This window comes from Cricetulus griseus, chromosome 5 (assembly GCF_003668045.3).
Source record: "Cricetulus griseus strain 17A/GY chromosome 5, alternate assembly CriGri-PICRH-1.0, whole genome shotgun sequence".
Lineage (NCBI taxonomy): Eukaryota > Metazoa > Chordata > Mammalia > Rodentia > Cricetidae > Cricetulus > Cricetulus griseus.
Genome location: NC_048598.1, coordinates 122005563 through 122032278, shown reverse-complemented (window position 1 = coordinate 122032278; position 26716 = coordinate 122005563). Strand labels below are relative to the sequence as shown.

Sequence of the window (26716 nt, the reverse complement as noted above, 5' to 3'; positions counted from 1 at the left end):
GGTGGCCAAAAAGATGAGATGTGGGGTAAGAACTGGAAGATGGGGGGGGGGACAGAATCAAAGCTGCTGTTATCTGAGGCTGTCCTATAGGACAATATGTCTTAAAGACCTTATAAATGTAGCTTCCAAAATCATCTTCCAAAGAAATATAGGAGGGCTAAAAGTGTAGAATACATTCAGGGAAGACACTGGGAAGATCAGTCTGCCCTTGGAATTAGGGCTGAGTGTCTAAAGTGGACTTTGAAGCTCCTTAGTCGGCCTCCAAGGAACATTCGTCAGGCAGCCTCTAGTCAGAAACTCTTGAAGGGATCGTAAAACCAGACTTCCCACAGCCCAAATACTCAAGAACGTCTGTGCAAGATGCAAAGATCTGGCTGCTGTACAGACAGGAAAAAAACACCAAGATGTGGAAAAGTCAAAAGCTGCTCCTGCGGTGTTAAAGGTTGAGCACCAGCTACAGATGGGACGGTCTCTCCTTCCGCTGTACTCATTCGCCACCAGGCTGTACCTGTTCCAAACAGTGAGGATGGAAACTGGATGTCTCAACCAACCAACCCAAGACTTCCCGATTCCCTTTGGAGTCAGACGTACATTTGAAACAGTTTTATATTTCTTCCCAGATAATGGATGTGACTAAATCTCAATCATAACACAGTAACATGTGCCCTAGCCCAGACAACAGCATGAGACTCAAAAAGACTAAAGATGGGGGCAAAGAGATGGCTCAGCTGTCAAGAGTGTGTCCCACTCTTGAAAAGGACCTGAGTTTGGTTCCCAGCATCCACTTTGGGAGGCTCACAACTGCCTGTGACTTTAGCTCCGTGGGGATCTGACTTTTTTTTTTTAACCTCCTCGGACACTGACATCCATGTGCCATACCCACACAGAGGCACATAATTAAACAATAATAACAATAAAATTTTTTAAAGGCCAAAGGCAATCTGACATCTCTGACCTCTGCGAGCGTTGGCTTAGGTACTAAAAGGTGCCTTCTTAAAATTTCTGTGATCCATCTGCTTTCTTCTTTTGCCATAACACAAAGTACTTCTCACCACTATTAGAAGGATATGCTTTGACATTTCCAGGGCAACCTCCTTGTCCATCCTTTTGTGTTTCTTCTAGAACTTATGCATCCCTTTCCATTCTTGTGCCTCATGGGACTAGGCTTCTCATTTCATGATAGTCCTGAGAGATTGACTTCTTCAACGTCTGTCCTGGCTTCTGTGACCAGGTAGAGCTGGTGTGATAGTGACTTTTTGTGCTGTGACAGAATCTATGAGAGAAACAAATTAAGAAAGGAAGGATTGATTGGGACTCACAGTCCCTCATGCTGGGAAGGCGTGACTCCAGAAGTGATTTGTGGCTGAGGCAGTGAGAGCCTGCAGTGACTGGTTACATGAGCTGCCATCAGCTAGAGTGCCAGGCAGGAAGTAGGGCTATATCCCATAAGCCAGGTTCCTACTGCCCTATGTCTGCTAGCTACCTCCCAACCCCAAAAACAGCCAAGTAGAGACAAACTGTTCAAACAGTTGAGCCTGTGGGAACATTTCACATTCAAATTGTAAAGCCTGAACACCCTCCCATGTCAGTGGAAAGGTGACCTGGGTTTGTGTGGTCAAAGAAGAATAAGCCTATAGTTGGTTGTTTTTACTCTTTGCTGTTTGGGAGCCTGCCACCCAGCTTCCAAATAAACATACATACAGAGACGTATTATTACTTATAAATGTCTGGCCTTAGCTTGGTTTGTTTCCAGCCAGCTTTTCTTTTTGTTTTTTTTTATTATATTGTTTTGAATTAGAAACAAGATTGATTTACATGGCAATCCCAGTACCCTTCTCCCTCCCTTCCTCCCCTACCACCCCCCAACTAGAACCCTACCTACACATATCCTTTCTTCTAATCTACACCTGACTCAACCTTTCTGCTCCCTCATGACCTCTGCATCCTTCCTCTTCTTCCCTTCTCATTCTCGTAGCTCCCTCCCCCCTCTTCCCATGCTCTCAATTTGCTCAGGGGATCGTGACCCTTTCCCCTTCTCCAGGGGACAAAGTTTGTCTCTCTTAGGGTTCTCCTTGTTTACTAGTTTCTCTGGCAGTGTGGATTGTAGGCTGGTAATCCTTTACTCTATGTCTAAAATCCACATATGAGTCAGTACATATCATGTTTGTCTTTTTGTCACTGGGTTACCTCGCTCAGAATGGTTTCTTCTACTTCCATCCATTCTCCTGCAAATTTCAAGATTCCATTGTTTTTTTTCCCACTGTGTAGTACTCCATTGTGTAAATGTACCACATCTTCTCTATCCATTCTTCGGTTGAGGGGCATCTGGTCTGCTTCCAGTTTCTGGCTATTACAAATAGTGCTGCAATGAAGATCGTTGAACAGATGTCCTTGTTGTATGAATGTGCTTCTTTTGGGTATATGCCTAAGAGTGGAATTGCTGGATCTTGTGGTAGACTGATTCCCATTTTCTTGAGGAGTCGCCATACTGATTTCCAAAGTGGCTGTACAAGTTGGCACTCCCACCAGCAGTGGAGAAGTGTTCCCCTTTCTCCACATCCTCTCCAGCATAAACTGTCATTGGTGTTTTTGATTTTAGCCATTCTGACAGGAGTAAGATGGTATCTCAGAGTTGTTTTGATTTTCATTTCCCTGATGGCTAAGGATGTTGAACACTTTCTATGTGTCTTTCAGCCATTTTAGATTCCTCTATTGAGAATTGTCTATTTAGTTCTGTACCCCACTTTTTAATTGGATTGTTTGGTGTTTTGGAGACTAGCTTCTTGAGTTCTTTGTATATTTTGGAGATCAGCTCTCTGTCAGATGTGGGGTTGGTGAATATCTTTTCCCAGTCTGTGGGCTGTCGGTTTTGTCTTGCTGACTGTGTCCTTTGCCTTACAGAAGCTTCTCAGTTGCAGGAGATCCCATTTATCAATTGTTGATCTCAGTGTCTGTGCTACTGGTGTTATGTTCAGGGAGTGGTTTCCTGTGCCAATTAATTCAAGGGTATTTCCCACTTTGTCTTCTAATAGGGTTAATGTAGCTGGGTTTATATTGAGGTCTTTGATCCATTTTGACTTAAGTTTTGTGCATGGCCATAGGATTGGTTCTATCTGTAGTCTTCTACATGTCTGCATACAGTTATGCCAGCACCATTTGTTGAAGATATTCTCTTTGTTACAGCATATAGATTTGGATTGTTTGTCAAAAATCAGGTGTTCGTAGGTGTGTGGTTAATATCAGGGTTTTCAACTCCATTCCATTGGTCTACCTGTCTATTTTTGTGCCAATACCAAGCATTTTCAGGACTATAGCTCTGTAATAGAGCTTGAAGTCAGGGATGGTGATACCTCCAGAAGTTCCTCTATTGTACAGGGTTGTTTTCAGCCAGTTTTTCTTAAATTATACCATCTATCTTTTGCCTCTGGACTTTTACCTTTCTATATACCTTTCTTTACTTCTTACTTTGTGGCTGGCAATGTAGCTGAGTGTTTGACTTCCTCTCCTTCTTCTCTTGCTCTTCTCAGATTTCTCCTCCAATTTATCCTCTCTGCCTGCCAGCCCTGCCTATCCTTTCTCCTGCCTACCTATTGGCTATTCAGCTCTTCATTACACCAATCAGGTTTTTAGACAGGCAAAGTAGCACAGCTTCACAGAGCTAAACAAATGCAACATAAAAGAATGTACACACCTTTGCATTATTAAAACAAATGTTCCACAGCATAAACAAATGTAACACATCTTAAAATAATATTCCATAACATAAGCCAGTGTGTGAAACTGTTTAATGAGCATAGAGACTCAGAAGCCCACCCTGCCTCCTCCTCTTGGTGTCTTGCCTGCTTCAGTGTGTGTGGCTCTAGCCACAAGTTTTGAGAAATTTAAGTGGGAGTACTAAGAGTAGGTGCTGACTTCTGAAGTCAGTACCTGCTGGGGAAGGTGCAATGGGTGTGTTCTCTGGCAACTGACATGTGGCTGCTCTCTTCGTACAAACCCATCTTCAGGAACACAGCAGAAGCCTGGACTAATGCGAAGGGACCTGAACTACAATTCTGTCTCTTGTTTGCTGTGTGCCTCGAGCCAAGATATTTTTGGGTTATGGGTTTCTAGTTTAGGAAAATGAAGGGTTGGATTCTGGGGCCTCTAAAGTCCTTTCCTGTCTCTTAAAGATCAATTCCCTGCATCCTCCTCTAAACTGCAGGCCATTACACAGAACACCGTGCTTCTGTGTGTCCTTATAGAGACCCGTCTCCACAATTTATTATGCAAAAAGGCATAATGTAGAACAGCATTTAGTGTGAATTCCCTTATTTGAATATTTAAGAGGCGATAACAGCCTTCACATTTGAGATTATTTGCAATTATAGTGAAGCAGTTAATTGTCACCTTTGAAAACAGAGGTTAGTTAAGGAACTCCAGACAGAAGACAGACAGACAAACAGGCAAAGGAGCTCAGTTTGAACTCTTTCTGTAATATTGGCTTTTTTAACTGTATGCTTCATAATGTTTTTTTTTTTTAAGAAAAATCATGAATTTAATCCCAGCACTCACAAGGCAGAGGCCAGTCTGGTCTACAAAGCAAGTTCCAGTACAGCTAGGGCTACACAGAGAAACCCTGTGTTGAAAAACTAAACAACAACAGAAGAAAAATGATGAAATTATTGTTTTCTGTATAGAGAAATTATGCGCTCTCTTGCTTTCGTTACATTTACTCCAAGATAACCCAACACACAAACACATTTTTCAGTATCACTCTGGGAATCTGTCTTATCCGTCTTTGTCGGATAGTCACATCAAAAATGTCAAACCAATTACCCCAGACCCCATATTTCCTCTTTATGTCCCCTGGTAGGATCCAGTCCACATACAGAGCTCCTTCCTGGCAGCAATGGTAGCTCATGGAATAGGGAGAAGGCCACACATTAGCATAAGTTTGGATCTGGTGGTGAGACAGGAGGAGTAGGGTCATCACTTGTGACATAAGTTGGTCCTGAACATGACGGATGTGTCTCTAGCATTTGGGAAGAGGTGGGATGAGTGTTCTGGATTCTTGTTTAGGGAATCCTGCCTGCTGCTGACTCTGACAGTGTACCAGAAGGAAACCTACTCATTCATCTGATCTTTACTGGACACCTGCCATGGCTCTTCACCACCCAAACTTGAACCGCTCTGTTCTCAGAATGTCATGTGGGGGCCAGACTTTGAGACCAGGCTCTGCCGAAAACCTGCCCTGCAACTCCAGGGAGAGCCCATCATTCAGAGGCTGTTTCCCTATATATAAACAGTGGGGCAGCTTCTCTCCAAATCCCCTTCGGGAGCACTGAACCACTAGGATCTTGAAGGGCTCGTAGCCATCCTCCTGTCTCATCCTTTGTCTCTGGGAACTGCCAGATTTGGGGAGGGAAATGGGAGACAAGCTCTCTTTTATTCCAGTTTACTCATCTGTGCTGACAGCGACACATTCAAAGAACTTGGCTGAGATTGCCAGGCAACCCTTGCAACTCAGAGAAGAGGCCAAGGGACTTCATTGTCTCTCAGGATGTCAGGGATGGAATGGGGTGTCTGAGAGGATGGTGGGTTGAGGAGGGGTTAAAGCCGATGTAAACTTCTGTATGGATCCTGGCATCCATTAATGACCCGAAATAGCATCTATTGATGCTGAATCTGCCCTGATTCATCAAAAAATTCTGACTTTGACTCTAAACATGCAGTCATCCACCCCAGAAATGACCCCAGGGAGGCAAGGAAAGAAACAAAAAAGCTTTTGAAATACAGGCTGGCAAGTGCAAGAGTTTCGGGGAATAGTTGCCGGCCAAATTGTAGCATCTCACAAAAAAAGCCACTGTTGGCCTCAGGATGAATAGCCATGGGGAGTCTGTCCAGGTCTGAAAGTTTTAGTGACACTAAGTCAAAACTGAGCATTTTTCTCTAATGGACCTGTCACCTCCAGATTACAGAGACCACAGAACTATTAAAATTTGTGTAGACTCTTCTGCCTCTATAGGGAGGGCTGTGTGCCCATGTGTGCTGGGGGGTGGGTGAGTAGGGGTGACAAAACACAGAGGAAAGCCTGAGCTGTGCAGCAGGGACCCAGCAATGGACAGGGCTGAGTAATGGAAGAAGATCTTTGTGTACATACAGACCTGGGTTTGAATCTTGGCTTTTCCATTAACTCCAGACGGATATCATCCCATGTGAGCTGCTTTGTTCACTACTGTATGGGTATAAGACATGTATCACAAGGGAATGCCATGAGGTTAAATGATACAGGCACCTACACCCCGCACTGTGCCTGACATGGAGAAGCTGATTAAGATGAGGACTATGTGCAGACCTGGCTATATCAGTGTCAGTAGAGGGAGTATATGGGAGATGAGTAGGATGTGGCAAAGGAGGCTTGAGGAGCATGGGAAGGAGATGGGATGAGGAAACTCTAAGGACAATGAGGGGTCATGGAAGTTTTACCCCCTAAGCAGCCATGGGGTAGGAAAGGTGAGCAAGATGTATCCAACACCTTTGGGGTCGATGTGGGGAGGCTGGGTGAAGGGAAAGCTGACTGGATGGTCTCTGAGAGTCAAGTGAATTCTATCAGTACCCCCTTTCCTTGCCCCAAAGGGTTAAAAGCATATACCCCTTCTGGCTTCTCGTGATTGAGGGATCCATTCGGGAAACACATAGAAACTGCTGGGTAGACATTGGGGAGATGGGTTAATGGGTAAAGTATTTGCCAAACAGCTTGAATACTAGAGTTCAGATCCCCAGCACCCACATAAGATCTCGGCAGGAGTGGTAGCCCACCTGTAAGCCCAGCACTTGGGAAGTGAAGACAAGAGTATCCCCAGAGCAAGACTCCTACCTAGACTAGTTGAATCATGAGCTCTGGGTTCAAGTAAGAAACCTTGCCTCAAAGTATATGGTGGAAGGTGACAGAGTTAACCTCTGGCCTACATAACCCTAATACACCACACACACACACACACACACACACACACACACACACACACACACCTCACATACATCCAAAAAATAAAAAAGGAAAGAACTGCTGGATTTTAGGCTGTCATGGGCTCCAGGCTGACTCTGTATAAGTGAATGAGGCTCAGTTAGATGTGTCTGGATGGGTCTGTTTTCCTCCACATTCCATCCTCTGCTTCTCTCTTTGAACTGAAGCAGCGGGGAAAGAACTACAGGCAGGCAGGTGCTCTCACAAATCAGACCTGTCTCCAGCTGTCTGACGGCAAGGACTTGATGAGACGAGAGGATACATTCTGCCATCATTCGGGTCCCTGTAGGTCCCCATAGAGCTTAACAAGAAGGCGAGTGGGGTGATAGAGCGTGATTATGGAGTGCAGGTGCTCATGGAGAGAAGTCACAGACAGACGCTGTCCATCTTCTGTGTGCCATGCAGGCTCCTAGACCCCAGGGCTTTCTCCTAGGCTGAGGATAAAGACAGCTCTGGCCTGGCTGGGTATCCTGGAAGTGAGAGAGAAGTGGGTGCATTGTCCCTTGGATCTCCTCTTGGGCGTTTGAAGATCGGGATGTCCCCAGTTCTCTCAACCCCAGACAGCCCTAAGGTACTGCTATAACCAAGTAGCACACACTCTGTCGGTGTGGAAACTCTTTTTCTCTTTAACAGAATAGAAACCAACGTTTGGTTTCCCTTCATGTTTTGTTTTAATGGTTTCTAACTAAAAAATAAGACACTGTAGTCATTGAAGTTGCTGAAAGTATAAGAAACTATGACAGCAAATAAATAATAGTCATCAGCCACCTCACTTCAAGATTTCCCTTTCTCCAGTTGGGTTTCCTTTGGTTTTTTCAGTCCCACAAGGCGCTGCTCAGTCTCCCTCAGTGTCACTAAGGGCAGCCCAATCCTCACGGCCATTTCCTTTCATACCACTACACTAGTCTGCTGAGTTACTCCAGGTTTTGGGACGCACAAAGCATTTCTGTCTCTTTGAAATTCTTAAATTTATTATTAAATTTAAGATGACTAAAATTTAATTAATTTTAATTTATAATTTAATTTAATAAATTAAAATTAATTTAAGATTAAGATTACTATTAAAACTTATCAACCATCACACCATCAGGAACTAAACATTAAACCCTTACTTTTTTGGCAGATTCCTTCTCCCTGCTCTTTTTTTTTTCACATTTCCATGTCTTAGCCTCCCCCAGCTCCAGTCATTACATACACAAAGCAGTTTGGCTGTATTTTGCCCCCTTGAGTTACCCAGCACCTACCTCCAAGCTTCCTCATATTTATCTGAAGCAGCTGATGAAGATTATCCTGGGGGAGGGGGATAATTTCATACACATTTTTTTTCATTCTCCGTTTTCCACCAGTATTTTTCACTGAGAATATTTTTGGTGCCATTAAATATCCTTATTATCAAACCCTGTTTCAAAAAACAACAACAACAAAAAAATCCTTATTATCTACAGTGTTCCCAGTTGCATCCGTGTGCCATTATTCATTTAGCTACTAGTCAATGTTTTGGTTATTTTAACAATCTGCTCTGATACCATGCTGCCAGAAAGGCTGTGTGTGGTTCTTCCTGTTTCAGTTGTGCCTGTTAACCTACCCCCAAACATCTCTTACATGATGGAAGGCCAGTGGGAGAGACAATGGGGCAGAAGAGATGTTACTCAAGAATGGCAGGAAAGGTTACTAGAACAGAAAGGTTTGGGTTTGTTGTTGTTGATTCGTTTTGTTTTGAGCTGTCTTAGTTACTGTTCTATGGCTGTGAAGAGACACCATGACCAAGGAACCTCTCATAAAGGAAGCATTTAATTGGGGCTTGCTTATAATTTCAGAGGGTTTTATATACCATTATCACCATGTGCAGGATGGAGCCATGCAGGTAGACATGGTGCTGGTGCAGTAGCTGAGAGGCCTATGTCTGATCCAAGGGCAGCAGACAGAGATCAGGAGCTTCTTTTGTCTTGTCCTTTCTTTTTTTGTGTTTTTGTTGTTGTTGTTTTTCGAGACAGGGTTTCTCTGTGTAGCTTTGGAGCCTATCCTGGCACTCACTCTGGAGACCAGGCTGGCCTTGAACTCACAGAGATCCGCCTGCCTCTGCCTCCCGAGTGGGATTAAAGGCATGCACCACCAATGCCCGGCTTGTCTTTGTCCTTTCTGTAGGCTGCCGTGGGAAGGTGTGCCAGATTAAAGGTGGGTGGCTCTTCTGACCTCAGGTGATAATGGCTGTGAGGTGGATTCAAATATTTGAGCCTGTGGGAGCCATTCTCATTCAAACCACCACATTATCCAAAAGGAACAGGGTGAAACTCTGACTTCTGATTTCTCCTCATCCCTGGCTCAGGGCCAGACCAAGATATGTTCCCTGACAGAGCTGATAAAGGAAAGATAGGACCAGGTGGGTTTCTCCTGAGTATTCCTGGTGATCGTACCCATCAGCACATAGCAAATAGCCAAACTGAGCCTCCCCAGAGGGCTGGGTGTATCTTTTTTAAGGTTTCATTTATTATGTACACAATGTTCTGCCTGCATGTATGCCTTCAGGCCAGAAGCACCAGATCTCACTATAGATGGTTGTGAGCTACCATGTGGTTGCTGGGAATTGAACTCAGGTCCTCTGGAAGAGCAGTCAGTGCTCTTAACCTCTGAGCCATCTCTCCAGCCCACCCGGGCTGTATTTTTTTCACTTGGATTCACCCAGTACCTACCTCCAAGCTTCAAGAAAGAGGAGTGGGTATTAAAACAGACTCAGCACATGCCGTCCTGTCACCCTTCTCACATCTATGGCCTTCTCTGTTACATCAAGATCAAGAGTCAGTTTTGGGGACTGTGGTTGTGATAACTTGAAAGAGAGCTACCACAGCAGCCAGGTAGGGCCCTCCATCTTAGAAGTGACATGAGACAGTCACCAAAGGATGAACTGACCTTGGAACTGACTCGGTGCTACAGTGGTCTGCCATGGATTCCAAAATCCCATAAATGACTGTTAATATAAGCCTTTCCTGAGAAGATTGCAAACTGGCTTTCCACCTTGGCTCCTTCATCTGTCATTCATCGGTTACCCAGTAATCCTCCAAATCCATATGGGGGTTGGTTCCAGGAGCCCTGTCAGACATCAAAAATCTATAGATCCTCTTGTTTCTTATACAATACAGTATTATATTTGCATGGAACCTCCAAACATACTGCTGTATGCTTTTTACATCACCTCTAGATTACTTACATGACCTAAAAATTCGATCGCTATGTGGACATCTGTAATACTGTCTTAGGGAATAATGACTGTATACCATGTATGTAACAGACTTTTTACAAGAAAGTCTGATCAGTACGGATGCAGGACCTGCAGTGTGAAGGAATGTCTTGTCAGCAGAGTGAACAAGAATAAAAGCATGAAGAAAGCAGTGTCTTTTGGGTGCTTTCCTTATGAAGCCCCAGCCCAGGCCATAGGGAAGTAAGTCCTTATTGGAAGCTTTACCAAGGATATCTGACTGGCACCCACAGTGATAGTGACAGGGGAATAGGTACCAAAAGCACTGGGCCATCCAGCTGGAGGCTTCAGAGATAGGAAGATGACAGATTAGTAATGGCAAAAGGAGTTCTAAGAGACTGTTCCAGAAATAAGAGAAACAGCAGAAATGCTGTTTTGAATTCAATCGTATTGAATCTAGTGGGAACCTGTCGCCAGCTATAAAAGTAGGAGTTCCAAAATGTGTGGTGATGGAATAAAAATTTACCCCCTCAAGAGAAATCTGCCAAGTGTGTCCTGAGTGTGGGAGTGTCAATGGCATAGTGGGAGACTTCTCTGGTTGGCAGGAGGGGAACATATTCCTGAGAACAAAGACACAGCTACTTGGAGTGTACTGGCTCCCATCTGGCCATCCTCCTGCTCACAATCATTTGCCATTCTCTGGTCTTGGAAAAGGCCATTGGAGAATAGCAACACCAGGTTCTACTTCCATGGGTGTGATGGGAGCAAGTGATCCTGGCTGTCCCCCTGCTAATTGAGTGTGAAGCTTAGAAAGTCACTTAAAGGCCCGGAACACTAGCTTCTGGAAGCAGAGCCAACAATACCTGCTAGGTGATACAACTTACTAATTGTGACCACCTCTGAGACAGGTGCTGGGTGAGGATTTAAAAAGCCTTATGCTCGTTTGGGAGAGCAGCAGAAACATGTATCATAAACAACTGCAAAGATGAGTACCTCCTGACTGCAGAATGTGATCATTAAAATTCTAATAACTAAATTTTAATAACTAAAAGGGTCCACTTGATGGTCACATGTATAGACCCAATTTCATTAGGAAGAGATTTCCCCCAGCACATTCTATACAAGCCTCACCTGTAGGCAAGAGTATGTTATAATTGATAGACATGCTTTCTCAGTAAGCTATTAATGGGAGTGGAGGAGAAGTGTCTGATTTTTAAAAAGCCATCTACAAGAAACTAAAACTTGCTTTACACTTAGTAGCAAGAGACTGAAGGGATGTTCTCCCTTATGACCCGGGAATTGAACTCTTAAGTGTTTTTTCAAGAGAAATAAAGGTGGAGATAATGGTTCCTAGCAGCTGTAGCCATAATAACTCACAATCCTTAATGGTGGCAGAACCATTCTGCAACTTAATTTTAACAGAGGAAAACTATAGCTCAGGTGTGCCTCGGTAGATAAATGATTAACTGTGGCACATCCATGCCATAGAATACTATTTAGATGTGTGAGGGAGTGAACTGTTGATTCATGTGACAGCTTGGATCTCAAGGGAATTATGTTAACTAAAAATAATTCCAAAAGATTTCATACCACATTGTTCCCTTTTCCCCCTTCCCCATCTCTTTCTTTCTCTCTTTCTGTTGTTTAGGTTGTCAATTCATCTTATAAGAAAGGATCTCTCTGTGTAGCCTGGGCTGCCTTTGAACTCACTATGTGTCCTAGGTTGTCCTGTAACTCAGTCCTCCTACCACTGAATCCTGGACCCTAGGATTATGGTGTTCACCATCATGCCCAGCTCACATAACAATTTTGAAATGACCATATTTAAAACATGGAGAACAGATTGACAGATGTTGGTGAGAGAAGACAGTAGGAAGGTAGATATATGTAGAAAAGGTGACTGACAGGAAGATAGCCTAAAGTCTAACCCTGGCTCCAACACTAAACTTGGTGGCCTTCAGCACGTGACTCAACTTCCTTGTGTCTCTGATTCCTCATCTGAAAAATGGACAGAATACTAGAACATGCCTTGGGGGCCTATGTCAAGAGTGACTCGGGTCAGTGCTTAGAAAGCAGGTCTAGCCCTTTTATGCTCTCTCCAGATTCTGATTCTTGTACTGATTGTCCTCCCAAGAGGTGCATGGCCACTGGCCACTGACACATAGCTGAATTCTTCTGATCTCACCAGGCAGTACCTTGCCCAGCCCCTTCTCTAGCCCCTGCTCAGGTACCTTATTTCCAACAAGAATCTCAAGTCACTGAGAGAACTAGGATTCCATGATTTGATACTCTGACTGAGAACAATTGTTTGTCTACATGCAGATTCCCCTGCTCTAAAACTTGCCCATTTGGTACCTCTACCCTTTGACTAGTCCTGGAGTCACTGTCCTGGGCTTAAGAGATGGATGTTTCTTAAGAAACACAGATCTGGGAGCCCAGCACTTTATGCTCTTCAGAGAGCTCAGGTATAGTTTCCTGCACCCACGTAGGTGGCTCACAACTGCTTGTGGTTCCATGTCTATGTGATCCAGTACCCTTTTCTGGACTCCATAGGTACCTGCACACATATGCTACACACACATACAGTGCAAACTGGTGTGCAAACCATGCAGCCTCTAAGGAAATCAGTATTGGAGGTTCCTCAAAAGGCTACAAGTAAATCTACCACATGATCTAGTTAGACCACTCTTGGTAATATACCTAAAGGACTCTATATCCTACTATAGAAATACCTGCTCATACATAATCATTGCTGCTCTAGTCACAAGATCCAGGAAATGGCAACAGCCTAATGTCCATCCACTAATTAATGAATAATGTAAAATATGGTACATTTATAGAATAGAATATTTTTCAGCTATCAAGAAAAACCAGACTATGAAATCCATAGACTAGGTAAATAGATGGAGCTGCAAACAGTCGCTCTGAGTGAGGTAATCTAGACCCATAAATGCAATGTTGCATGTTTTCTCTCATTGTGTTAGCTTTGACTCTTCAGATATGTGTATTTCATTTGGAATACCTATAGAGGTCAGGAGATACGGAGGCATGGGGAGGATAGTTCAAGCGAAAGAAGATAGAACATAGTGCTATAAAGGGTTAAAGAGGAACAAAAGAACAGGAAGAATTAAATTGGAGCAGGGGGTGGGAGGGCATAGTAGAAGAGGGAATGTGGGGAGGAATAAATAACACCAAAGACCTTAAGAAAAAAGTCATTTGGAAACCTTCCACTGTAGATGCTTCCTAAAACACATACATATACGAAATGTTTAATGCGAGTTACCCTATAATATGGTAACTAGATACCACTGGCTAACAGCTAAAAAGCCCAATGCCAGAAATAGAGTTGCCTCCTTTGAAGTTGTTAGCCAATGGAGTCCTATATGCCCCCAAACATTACAGGCTATTGTCATCGCTCTTGGTTGACATCCTCCAGAACTTTGCCATTAAGACCGTGTTACTGAAGACACCACATGCTTGAGTCATGGAACACGGAGAAGTCAAACTGGTACTCAACCTGCAAAAGTCACACCTGCTGGCTAGTTTTTATAGTTCTGAAAGATGCTACACACATTACCAGAAGAATAATCATCAGTCTCACCCAGATGTGAGCCCTGAAAGCTATAACAATCACTAACCTGGCAAGACATGCTCACTGGCTCAACAGTGGCAGGGATACCATGGGAGTAACCAACCATTTTCTGGTTTGACTAAAAGCTTACTCTACAAGATGAAACCCACAGCTGGCACTTTATGTGGGCCAAGAACCTGTGACTAAACATGTCATAGGCCCTGGGGGAGAATCTTACTACTATTCTACAAAACTGACATTATATTAAGCCAACTCCTAATGATTTATTATTATACTCATGGATGGGTGCATCTCTCAACTCTCAACAGTGAAGTTTTTTTAGGTAGCAGACGGTGATGGACAAAGACAGACTTACGACTGGTCTAGGTGCCGAGAAGGAAATACTGAGGAATACTCAGCCCTAAATGGGACATCTACAACTCCTCCTCTCAGGGCTCAGGGGTCATTGTGGGACAGGGGGGCAGAAGGATGGTAAAAACTGGAGGTGGTGGGTGACCCCAAGGAAACCGTGTTTTCCAGACACATCAGGGCAGCTGCACATATGAACTCACCATGGTTCTGAGAGCATGCACAAGACCTATTCAAACTCAAGCCAAGCACAGTCCAGCATGGAGGCGGGGGGGTGAGCATAAGTCCTACCACTAGCTTCAAAGCTATTGGGAAATGATAGCTGCCGGGGGTGGGGGTGGGGTGGGGGTGGGAGCCAGTTTTCTTTAGGCGTGTGGCCCCTAGTAGATTGACTACATGAGAGTGGCAGGCCACATATCCTACGAGGAGGAGGACGAGGAGGAAAGAAAAAGGACATGACTGCTCCTAGATATGATGGAAGAGAATACAGTACAGAAGTGGGGACATCTGGGAGAGTCCTCAGTGAACATGTCCCTGAACCACATGAGGAGAGGGAGGGGAGCCAGGTGCAGCAACCAGGAGGCCGAAAGAGGGCAAAAATGGCTGGATTGTGTAAGGAAGGGCAGCTGGGGCAAGGGAAGCTCAGCCCATGGGCTGGAGAAGTTTAGGGTAGGGGTGAGGTATGACAGCCAGGAGGGCCTTGTTACTGGTAGTGTTACTGCCAGTGTCTGCTTTGATATGCTAACAGCGATTTGCCTCCTGCAAAAATGGTTCTCTGCCCTCATTGGCTCTCTTGGGCCTTACAGAACTGGGACCAACCTAGTCAAATTCATTTTTGTCACCACAGCTTTTTAGGCTCCTAGCTCTTGTGTTGCTGGGACTTCAGGAGAGTCCAGGAATTTGTGGTCCTTTGCTTACTCCAGCATGAAGCTGTCAGCCAGCTGGGCTGTAGAATCCATTTATGACAAGGAAAGGGACTGAGGGCCAGGTGTAGAGTCTGAGGTTGCCCCAGGCTGACCTATGAAAGAGAAAATAGGCCCAGAACTCTCTTTCCCACTCTGCTACCTTCCAGACCCTTCCTAGCTTCCCAACTTCTTTAAAAAATACTCTCTGTATTTACCAAACCCAATGTGGGAAATACACCCCTGGGGAGAAAGCTGGTAAGTAAACCAAGCATCCAGCCTAGATTTGGGGAGTAGCTGGGGCAAGTGGGACTCTGTACCTACCAGATCTCAAAACAAAAGCAAGAAATCAAAACTGAGCAGAACATTTGTATATGCAGAAGAGAAGATCAACACTTTGGTGGAAAGATAAAACTGGGCTTTAGAACCTATTCTCAAGAATGTACAGTTGTAACTTTGCAGGGGTGAGGGGGTATGGGACAACACTCAAGATGGAAATTTTCTGCTATCCATATGTGCATTGCTGGGTAGACCATTGTTTGTGAGTGACTTCCTTAAGAAACGATATTGATGAGAATCAGTGTTTATCCTGGCACTGTGAAATACATATACGCATACCAGTGGTGCAATTTTGTCACAAGCGCACTCACAGGCACCACTATGCTGTTGAACACAGGTGGTAGTCAGCCAGTGTGCCCTAGAATGACTGTAATCTTATCTCCGTCATTAAATACTCCAGAAGTCACCTGTCTGGATCCTTTACTCCTTCCACTTTCCTACTGAGCATTACAGTATCCCTTGTAATAACTTCAAGTTTTGGCAAATTGGGTAAAACTTTGCTCCCCAAGCACGTAAAGGGTACTCTTGGGCTAGAGGAGCAGCAAGCAAAAGTGCATTAGTTTCCCACGACTTTTAATAAATTATCTTGACTTGGAGGCCTTAAAGTCAAGGAAACTGCTTACCACACCACTCTGGAGCCTGAGGGTCTGAGGTCAGGGGGTCAGTAGGGATAGTTCCTTCTGAAAGTTGAGAAGGAATGCTTATCCAAATACTTGATAGCCTCAGGCAGCTATCTCCATATATGTCTCAGGGCCTGCCCATGTTTCCTTTTATCATGACATTTGGATTGAGGCCTACTCCAACACCTCCTCTTTTAAAAATATTATTCATATTACATTGTTTTCCCTCCCTCTCTTCCCTCTACCTCCTCTCATGCCTTTCCTCAAATTCATGGCCTCTTTTGCTTTTTTTTTTTTTTTTTTTTTTGGTTTTTCAAGACAGGGTTTCTCTGTGTAGCTTTGGAGCCTATCCTGGCACTCTCTCTGGAGACCAGGCTGGCCTCGAACTCATAGAGATCTGCCTGCCTCTGCCTCCCGAGTGCTGGGATTAAAGGCGTGCACCACCAACGCCCGGCCATGGCCTCTTTTTTTTAAATTAGTATTGTTATGCATATGTGTGAATAAGTATATAGAGACAACCTGCTGAGTCTACTAAGTGTTACTTAGTCCATGGTTTAGAGCTCACTACTTAATACTTAGAGGGCTCATTCCTGGGGATGACTGAATCTCCCTGTCTGAGCAGTCTTTAGTTGGTTGTCACTCTTCATCTAGGGTTGGACCCTTGAGGTTCCCTCCATTCGTGTTGGGGTGTTAGCTAGTGCTAGAATTGTTCAGAACTTCTTTAGACAGTCATAATGTTAAGATTTCATGTATGTAGTTTCCCAATTATATCAAGACAGACTCTTCCAGCAGACTTCCTGGTCCTCTAACTCTTAGAATCTCTCTGTCCTCTCTTCCTTGATTGTTCCCTGAGCCTTGGGTATAGGGCTTGTGTTGTAGATGTATCAGCTGGAGCTGGGGCCACATGATCAGATGTTCTCTGAATTTGACCAGTTGTGGCTTTCTGTAATGGTCTCCAATGATCTTCTTTTGATTAAATTGGCACTTTTAGTCAAGATCACATTTGCAGGAATCGAGGATTCGGATTCTTACATGTCTTCTGAGAAGGACATAAGACAGCTTAGAGTAGTGAAGAAGCTTTGTAGAATGGGATCCTTTTACCTCCCAACCCCAGGAGCTCTTTCCTTCTCACCCAGTCTCTGCTTCCCTTCTATGCTTCAGGTAAGGGCACTAGTGAATCAGCCATAAGGAAAGAGTTGGTGTCTGCATGAACTTGCTCTTCCTCTCCTTTGATTTCTCTTCATCTCAAGCCAGTTGGTGGCATCTTGTCCAGGTAGTCACTATGCCCCAAATGCACCTGAAAAAAAACAACAACAATAGGACAGGTACCAGAGTGAGAAGATCCTCTAGGCTGTAGCCTGCAGCCTCAGTGTAGTTGCTTGAGGGGAATGTCAAACCTAAGGTTTCCTCAGTGTGTGGGTGTGCTTGAAGCTCTTTAAGTCACCACTTCTCTCGTTTTTATGAGCATAGATGTCTTCCTGGAGCCTGCCAGCTCTTTTCATGAAATTGTATCCCAACTACCCATGTAGGCAGTGTAGAGGAATCTGTGATTGGGATGGTTAGAAGTTTACAGCCTCCAAATTCAGCCTGTAGACCACACCAGCTACTGCCAGAATCACCAGTTAGACTCAACAGAGTGTCCTTTGTGGTTCATCTCAACATGGGTGAGACTTACCTTAACTCATTATTCTCTGTTGCCCAACCAACTCTAGGCTAGGCGTGTTCATTCAGACTTCTCAGGGGACTTAGAAATCAGAAAGCTAGTGATGTGTTTCCAAGGAGGCTCTTAGAGTTGGTTGGTTGTTAAAGAGCTTGGGCCCATCATCATATGTCCAGTGCAGACATGTCTCCCATCATGCAACTCTTACCACTGAATGACTACCTCTTCAGAACTATTCCCAGAAATAAGCTTTGTCTCCAGTCAGTCCAAGACTTGCCTTCCTGGGCCAAGGATATAGTTCAGTAGTAGAGTGCTTGCCTAGTATGCTCAAGGCTTTGGGTTTGACTCCTAGTACTTCAAGAATAAAAAAGATAGATAAATAGGTAGGTATGTAGGTAGACAGATTGATGCATGGATGTGTAGGTGGGTGGATGGAGATAGACAGACAGATGGCTTATCTTTCCGATTTAACACTTGATTTAACAGCTTTGCTTCAAGAAAGAGCCTTCTTTGAGGCCTTGCCTTGGAAGATCACTTCAACCTCTCCAGTTTACACACACACACACACACACACACACACACACACACACACACACACAGAGAGAGAGAGAGAGAGAGAGAGAGAGAGAGAGAGAGAGAGAGACCCACTCAGGATAGGGGTGATCCATCATCTTACCTGTTGACCATTGCCTTCTTATTCTGACCATAATCCCCTAAAGAAAATAGTTCACTCATCAGGACGGATGGTATTCCTTTTGACAAGGGTCCAGATGAACAATTGTGTTATTCCATGAAGAGACCATGCTCTCCCCACCCCCCAACACACAGGCTGCTAGATCTAAAAGGATGGTAGAGACTATTTAATAAAGTGTAGGCCCCTTGTTTTAGCAGACAGGAAGTCAAGACCTACAAGGAGAAAATTATTTTTGTCCTGTTGGTCAGAGGCAAAGGCAGGCCGGCCTAGGGAATATTGGTCTGCACCACACAACACATTTCAACTTTAGTTTAAACAGACAGCAGATCACAGCAGAGTGAGAGGATACTTCTTCCTCAGCAGGAATGTCCTCAGCAGAGAAACAGTGGGGCAAACACAACAGGTGTTTCCCACACTAGTTCCACCACTGGGTGTCACGTATTGATCCAGACCTCTTGCCTGTCTGTTTCCACTTTAAATGAATACCCTGAAAATCCACACTAACCTCAAAATGGAAAAGAAGGTCTGGGTGTCCTGATTTCTTGCTTTTGCAGCCTCATTTTTCTCTAGGGCTTCCCATTGGGCTCTCTGCTCCAGCCTGATGTGGCTTCTTGGAGTCCCTCAGTCGGCCCATGCCAGTGTGCATGTGTGTTCCCTCTCAGTGTGCGTCTGTCTCTCCTTCCCCCATTTCTCCCTCTCTCTTCCCAGCTGCCTAGAAAAGTTTTCTTAGCTTCTTTTAGACCAGCCATCCTTAAATAAGAGTGATTTTTTACCCCTCTGGGGGACATTTAGCAATGTCTACGGTATTTGTCAATTGCTACAATTAGTGCCTGGTGAAGAGAAGCTCATCCCGCAATGCCCAAGACTTTATCCTGTAACAAAAAGTTATCTGGTCCCCAATGCTCATAATGGTGGGGTTAGGAACTCCCACTATTTCACTTCCAAATTAAAGGTCACTCTTCCAGGAAGGCCTTCCGTGGTGCTTGAGGTTGGGTGGAGGCCCCTTTCTGTCATCCATTGGTGCTTCCATTCTGCCCTTTCCCTTATCGTGTAACACCTGACTTCTTAGCAGTATCTCAGGCCCTGCAAATGGACTGGGGGAACTCAAAACTTGATACTGTAATATGACACTGTCATTTAGAAATTGTTGGGGGCACAGCCATAGCTAGCCAGGGATACACATGGCCTATTGGCCACAAGTTAAAAACGGCTAAAGTAGAGAGTGCATTGACCCGTCCCCACTCCCATCCACTGTCCATGTTCTACAAAGCACACTCTTACCTGTTGCCCTTGGACATAGTAGCTTGCAAGGTGTTCTTTCTTCCCAGGAGTGGTATAGGTTTCTGAGGGCCTCAAAAGCAGATACTCCAGTATTCTGGCACACTCTTGGGAGTCTGGCAGAAATGGTCTGATATCCCCCTCCAGTTGAGTGACCTTCAGCAAGTCGCTTCATTTCTCTGAACTCAATTTCATCATTTATAAAGGACTATAAAAATAGAATCTGTTCCATGGAGTTGTGGAGATTTAACAACATGCACAGTATGTGTGAGGTACTGAGCCCAGCTCTGACAGCGAGCCAAGGGATGCATTGCTGTAAGGAGAGGGAGATGGCTCAGTGTGGAAGAGTACTGTACAAGCATGAGGATATAAGTTCAGATCTCAGAACCCGTATAAAGCCATATACGGGTGTTCATATGCACATCTGTAACCATAGCACACATAAGGATGTGACAGACAAGAAAGACTCCTAGGGTTTTGCTGGTCACCAGCCCAGCTCCAGGCTCAGTGAGAAATCTTCTATTAAGGGAATAAGACGGCAAGTCCCAGACCATGGCAGCTTACATCTTCTGCTCTCTGCACACACACACACACACACACACACACACACACACACACACACACACACAGGTGCTTATATCTACACACATGTGTGTCTATATGTCACACTCTCTTACACATACACACACACACACACACACACACACACACACAGGTGCTTATATCTACACACATGTGTGTCTATATGTCACACTCTCTTACACATACACACACACACACACACACACACACACACACACACACACACTTACTATGAAGAGGGTCCTCTTGCAAACTCCTAGCCTACACAAAGGATGAATGATTGGAAGCAGACTGTCACCTTATTCTTAAGTTCTTCAACACTCAAAGCTGCCTGCAAATGTCTTGTCTTATTGTAGATTTATTACATGTGCCTAGAGAATTCCCCAGCCCAAGCAAAGGGGTGCCTCTATATCACCAGCAAGTAGGGCTCAGGTCACCTCCAGCCTCTCACCCTTTCCACCTGCATCCTCTTTCAAACCCTGGCCTGGCACCCTGGCTCCTTATCTGGATTCTACTTCTCAAGTTCCACCTTCTGTTTCAGCCTTTCTCTGGAAGGCTGCCCACTTCTCAGTCTCCCTGGGTGCTGTCTCCAGTATGAGCAGGAGTTCCACGCCCAGTTACCAGCCTGGCCCTGCCGCCTCTCAGGTCTGAAACCCAGTCCACAGCCAGGTGCCCCAGTTCCCATAGGGCTGCTTACAGGGAATTAGAAACATTTTTGTGATGTAAGAGTCAAAGTAGACCACTGTATTTGCTTTTCCCCTTTAGGGGCGGAGGGAGGATGAGGCTTTCCTATTTCCAGCCTCCTGCTTCCTTTCTCTGCTGCTTTAGGCATCTGCCTATTTTTAAAGAGGCAGAGGTCCTTCCTAGACTTTCCAGGTCAGTAAACACAATGTGGGTTTAGAGTTGGAGGGTGAGACTGCAAAAGGGCACTGTGCCTGGTCAGAGAAGGCGTCAGACATGGCATGAGGAAGCTACACACTGGAAATCCTCTTGCCCTAAGAGCAGATGTAGGAACTGCATCTCACACTGGTAGATGTCAGTGGGATCACATCCAGGAACTCCCTTGTCAAAGGCCCACCCTGTCAGCATAGCCTGGGATAGGGGAAGGGACACAGGAGTCCAGGACCTACTGCTGAAGGTGGAGGGGAAGTTGTGACATCAGCTCATAGCGAAGGAGCCTCTGGTATACTAACAGCTTGTGACTGGCTGAACAGTCACCCTGAGGGTGAGCCTGCTGCCCCTGCTGACTGGCTTTTGGCTTTCTGCCTAGAAGCTAGGAAAACCTGGTGGGTTGGTTTCTAGATCTCATTCATTTCCTGGTTCTCATATCCTCTGGTTGAGAGTTTGTGTGGTTCACCTGTTAGTATACAAAAGGATGGGTTTTGGGTTCAGAATGTGTGGTGGAAAATTACTGGGGAGATAGAAACAAGGGAAATTAGAACCCTTAAGATTAAAGCTGGGTGTGGTGGCACATGTATCTAATACACCCAGGAGACAGAGGCAAGTAGACCTCTGTGTGTTTGAGGCCAACCTAGTCTACATAGAGAGTTCCAGGCCACCCAGGAATACATAGTGAGACCCTGTATTGTGACAACTCTTCTAATCTGAACACTAGGAGACAGCCACACATCAGCCAGCAGCCCTTCCTGCTCCCTACCCAGGCTGACTATGGGCAGTCCAGTGTCTTTATTTTGGTTTGATTTGTTGAAACAGGCAGGCACCTTCCCACCCTCCCCTATCTACAGCCCTTCCAATGTGCACAATGAACCTCTTTGCTAGTTGGTACTAGCAAATATGGTGGAAGTGTCTCAGCAGGCTTCCAGTGAAGTGCCTAGAGCCATACAATGGTTCAGCCTCCTCCAGGAACATTTTCATTCTGTCCAGCCCTGTGGCTCAGGCCAATGAGAAAATCCTTCAAGGGAAGATGCTTTATTCAAATATGGCTAATTACAGAATGAGCACCCACTACCCTTAGGTTCCTCTTGCCTGGAACACCTATGGCTCTACGTCCAGAAAGGGGTCCTGCATGAGCTAGTCACTAGCCCATCAGAAAGCTCTCCCTCTCAGGAACTGTAGACAAGAGCAAGAAGGAAGGAGAAAGACAATGACCTGTCTTGAAAGAGGTCAGGGCACATGGCACGGGTACAAGCTAGACAGAGTGATAGCAAAGTTGGCAAACATTGTTTGAATGCTTCTTGAATGCCAAGCCATGTATTGCATACTTTATGGTTCTTAGTTTGTATCCCACACCCAACAACCTGATAAAGAAGAATCTAGGCTGTGGAGCCAGCCAGTAGTTTAAATCTATCCTTGCCTCTTGCATGTTGTGTACTCTCAAGAACATTCTTACATTCTTAAAGGCTCAATTTCCTTATCTGCAAAATGGAGTAATAATTGTACCTACACCATAATATTCTGAGGGTTACATCAGATAAATGCATATAAAATGGTGAGACATGTCTCCAGGATAAGGCAGGCAGTCAACAAGTGCTAGCTACTCTTATTACTATTGCCTTTGATAGCTTCTTTTTTGGGCTTCTGTAACAAAGTCCCACAGACTAGATGGCTCCAGGTCACACAGATGTGTTGCTATATGGTTCTGGAGGCTAGGAGTCCAAAATCAAGGTGTCAGTGGGTTGGTTCCTTTGGAAGACTGTCAGGGATAGTCTGTTCCATTTTATAAGGAAACCAGTCACATCATTTGAGCCAACTCTAATGACCTGCTTTTAACATGATTACCTCTATAGAGATCCTGTCTACAAATAAGGTCATGTTCTCAGATACTGACAGTTGATAGTACCCATGTACCTTTTAGGGGAGACATAATTTGACCCATAATTTAAGGTTACGTAACATATTTAGTTATGTGACTTCTTGGTGATGAAACTGGTCCTGTAACCATTGATTCTTAAATCACAGAAAGAATGAGGCAAGAGTGTCTAGCACTGTGACATGTGATGTTGTCATCTACAGATGGGTTGGGCTGCACTTATAGCTATCCTGGGACCCATGTGGGTTATGGTCCACAAGCTAGACTAGCAAGAGATATTCAGAGCCTACCATTTTGGTGATGGCATTTTCTCTTTATTTTTCCTTCTTTCACAGCCTGCCTGCTCCAGGCTGAGCTGGTAAATTATGAGCGAGTCAAGGAGTATTGCCTCAAGGTCCTGAAGAAGGAAGGAGAGAACTTCAAGGCCCTTTACAGATCTGGCGTGGCCTTCTATCATCTTGGGGACTATGACAAAGCTCTCTACTACCTAAAAGAAGCAAGGACCCGACAACCAACAGGTGAGACAGCTATCTCTGCTTTCTCATCACAGACACCCCTGACAATACCTAGGGCCTGCTCATTGCAGAAGATGACATCTGTGGCTGGCAGGGCTAGGTGGGCCCAATAATAGAAAACAAGGTCATTCCAGGAGAGCACATAATCCACACTTTCACCTGGGGTCTGGTTCTCAGGGACCCTGGACACCTCTTCTCTTCAGATACACTATAGGATTGGATTTTGCCTTTCCCAACTCAAACCTAGGTCTCTTTGCTCATTTAATAAATAGATACATAGTTCTAAGATAAATAGTTCTTACTGTGTAGCACAATGTGTACTATGTAGATGAGAAGATATCACCCCTTTCCCATGTGTCCACAGTTGGCTGACAAGACAGATATGAACAGAAATTTTTGATGCTAAGAGCAGCATCTTCCAGGAAGCATACACCAACTTCTCCAATCAGATCTCATTCCTTTATATTAGCTCTCCCATCATTCATTCATCCCCTGGGTATTGGTTGAGGTAGTGCAATGGGCCAAGAACTACTTATTCTAGGTGGTGAGTACATTAGCAGTGAGCAAAGAAGGCTGCTGCTGTGCCCAGGTTCCTGTGCTTATAGTCCTAGCATTCAGGAAGCTGTGGCAAGTGGACTACACGTGTAAGCCTAGGAGTTCAGACCAGACTGGACAACACAAGGGAAAGTTCTTTGTTTTCTTTGGGTTTGTGTTTTGGTTTATTTTTTTGCTGTTATTACTGTTTGTTTGTTTGTGTTTGTTTGTTTTGAGACAAGGTCTTGCTGTGTCAACCAGACTGTACTCAAACTCCCCACCCTCCTGCCTCCACCTCTAAGTTCTGGAATTAAAAGTGTGTGCCACCACACCCAACAAGGAACATTCATTATAATGGAGGAAGCACACAGACAAGTTGATGATGTATTATTTAGCAGTAGTAAATGCTATGAAGGAAATAAAGCAGGGTAAAGGGAACTAGAGGGTTTTAGAACAGGTGGTCAGAAAGCCTCTCGGACAAGGTGAGCTGTAGGCGATGGCTTTGGCTCATTGTTATTGTTCATGTGGCTGATTCCTTAAGATAGCAAGATTTCCTCCAATCCGTATCTTTAAGAACTTCTCAACTTTCAAACATCCAAGCATATTCTTTCTTTGTCTTTTTTTAAAGAATACCTCTCTGTTTTTACATATGCTTTGCTTGTTTTCTGTATATATAAAGTGTGGTCTGCCAACTATATTGCAAGCAGCTTTGGAACTAAAAGCAAACGCTTCCAACAGAGTTTTCTTGAGCACCTGCTATATGCCGGTACAGGATGCTATCTATGCCTGGGGCTTTTAAGCATGAGGCTGTATCATTTTTGCTTCCACAAGTAGGTATCTCAGGCAGCAGTGGTCCATATGTTGTGGTAAGTACTTAACTGAACGATTCTTGCATGCCATGCACCACTCATTTAAGGACTGGAATTAGAAGAAAATGCTTCAGTTGAGAAATGTTTATGTGGCTGTGCTTACAAAGACAAAAATAAGCATGGAGCAAAGACATTTTAAACTACTAAGTTAAGTAAAATAGTGCATTCTACTAATGTTCATTGATCGATATGTTAGGCACTTTTTGACTTCCTTCCTCTTGCCCTCACAGCAACTCTATGAGAAGGTCTGATCCCCAGGAGAATCAGGCTTGGACAGACATGCCAATCACTATGTGTCTCCTTGAGCATTTAATAAAAAAGTTTTTGCCACAGGGTCTCTCTCTACATAGCCCTGACTGTCCTGAAACTCACTATGTAGACCAGACTGGCTTTGAACGCACAGAGATCTGCCTGTCTCTTCCTCCCAAGTGATAGTATGAAAAGGGTGTACCACAATGTCTGGCTCCCTGAGCATCTTAATTTTTCCAGGTAGCAATCTTCTTTGCCATAGTGACAGTTGAGATACATACCTTGAAAGTCGCACTAAGAACTAGATGAGATAATGCAGGCTAGCAAAGCTGACCATAACCAGGCACAGTGGTGTCCACCTATAGTTCCAGGTGCCTGGGAATCTGAGGCAAGAATATCAGTTGATTCCAGCCTGGGCAACGCCCTCTATTACAAATGTTTTGTTTGCTTAGGTTTTTGAGATAGGGTTTCATGTAGCCCAAGCTAGCCTCAAACTGGATATGTAGTCAAGGATGAGCTTGAACTCATGTTTTCACCTCCCAGGTACTGGGACTTACAGGCATGTGCCACTACATCTGGCTGTAAGCAACATTTTTTAACTTTAAAAAAAAAACACAAAGTGGATATGAAAAATGATTGTTGTTGCTTGCAAATGAGACACAAGGGTAGAGAAGCTGGTGGCTTGCCTGAGGGTTAGTGCCAAGCAGACTCTCAGATAGCCATGCTGACCCAGGAACCGGTGACATCACTTTTTGCTGCCAGGTTACAATAAGCTGGTCACATTTGCCGGGGGAGAAGCGGTGAGGAAAAGTGTGGCATCTGGCTACCACTTAGGGCAAGGGACCTTGGCTGAATTAATCTAGTCTGTCACCAAGCTTTAGGCCCAGCTCCATGCCGGGTAGTCCCTGAGCGGTGTTTTCTGTCCCTGCAGACACCAATGTGATTCGGTACATCCAGCTGACGGAGATGAAGCTCAGCAGATGTTTGCAAAGAGAGAAAGAAGCCGTGTAATGAAGAGGCCTCTGTCGAGCCACACCCATACCTGACTAGGGACTTCCAGGCACCCTTGGTGGAGAGTCCCCCTGTGGGTTCTCATCCCTCTCTCCCCAGTTCTTCCTGTACTCCTCCTCCTTCCTGTTGCTCCCCAGCTCTGTCTACTCCCAGTGTGAAAAGGTGAGAGGCACTCCTGGACCTTGGTGGGTGGCCCAAACATGGACTTTTCCTCTTCCCTAGCAGGCCAGCAAATGGAACAGCTGGAGAAGAGTCTCATGGACTGGGTGGGGATGACCCTGTGGCTTCGACTTGGGCCAGTGTTTCTGAGCCTGATGGGTGTGTGCAGCGGACAGTCTGGACCCTCTACACCTTGATAAACCAGAGCATCTTGAGGAAACTGAAAGAAGTCTGGGACTGATGGATGGGAGAAGCATTGTTTGACCCAATGCTGAGGCTGTGAATTTCCTTCCACCCCCTTGGTCACCTGAGCCCCTGCCACACCCCCTTATTGTCTGAGCTTTACTTTCTTCTCTCCCATTGGGAGGTCAGGTCTTTGCCGGGATTCACATACCATT

The 26716-nt window shown here is 44.8% G+C and overlaps 1 protein-coding gene across 1 annotated transcript in view; it reads left to right on the top strand.

Moving 5' to 3' along the window:
• Ttc9 (tetratricopeptide repeat domain 9) overlaps positions 1 to 26159 on the top strand; it is a 33113-nt gene extending 6954 nt beyond the window's left edge. Inside the window, exons 2-3 of the mRNA XM_027418423.2 lie at positions 23317 to 23499; positions 26080 to 26159. Coding sequence (XP_027274224.1) covers positions 23317 to 23499; positions 26080 to 26159 — 263 coding nt within the window. The remainder of the gene's footprint in view (positions 1 to 23316; positions 23500 to 26079) is intronic.
• The last annotated feature ends 557 nt before the right edge of the window (positions 26160 to 26716 follow it).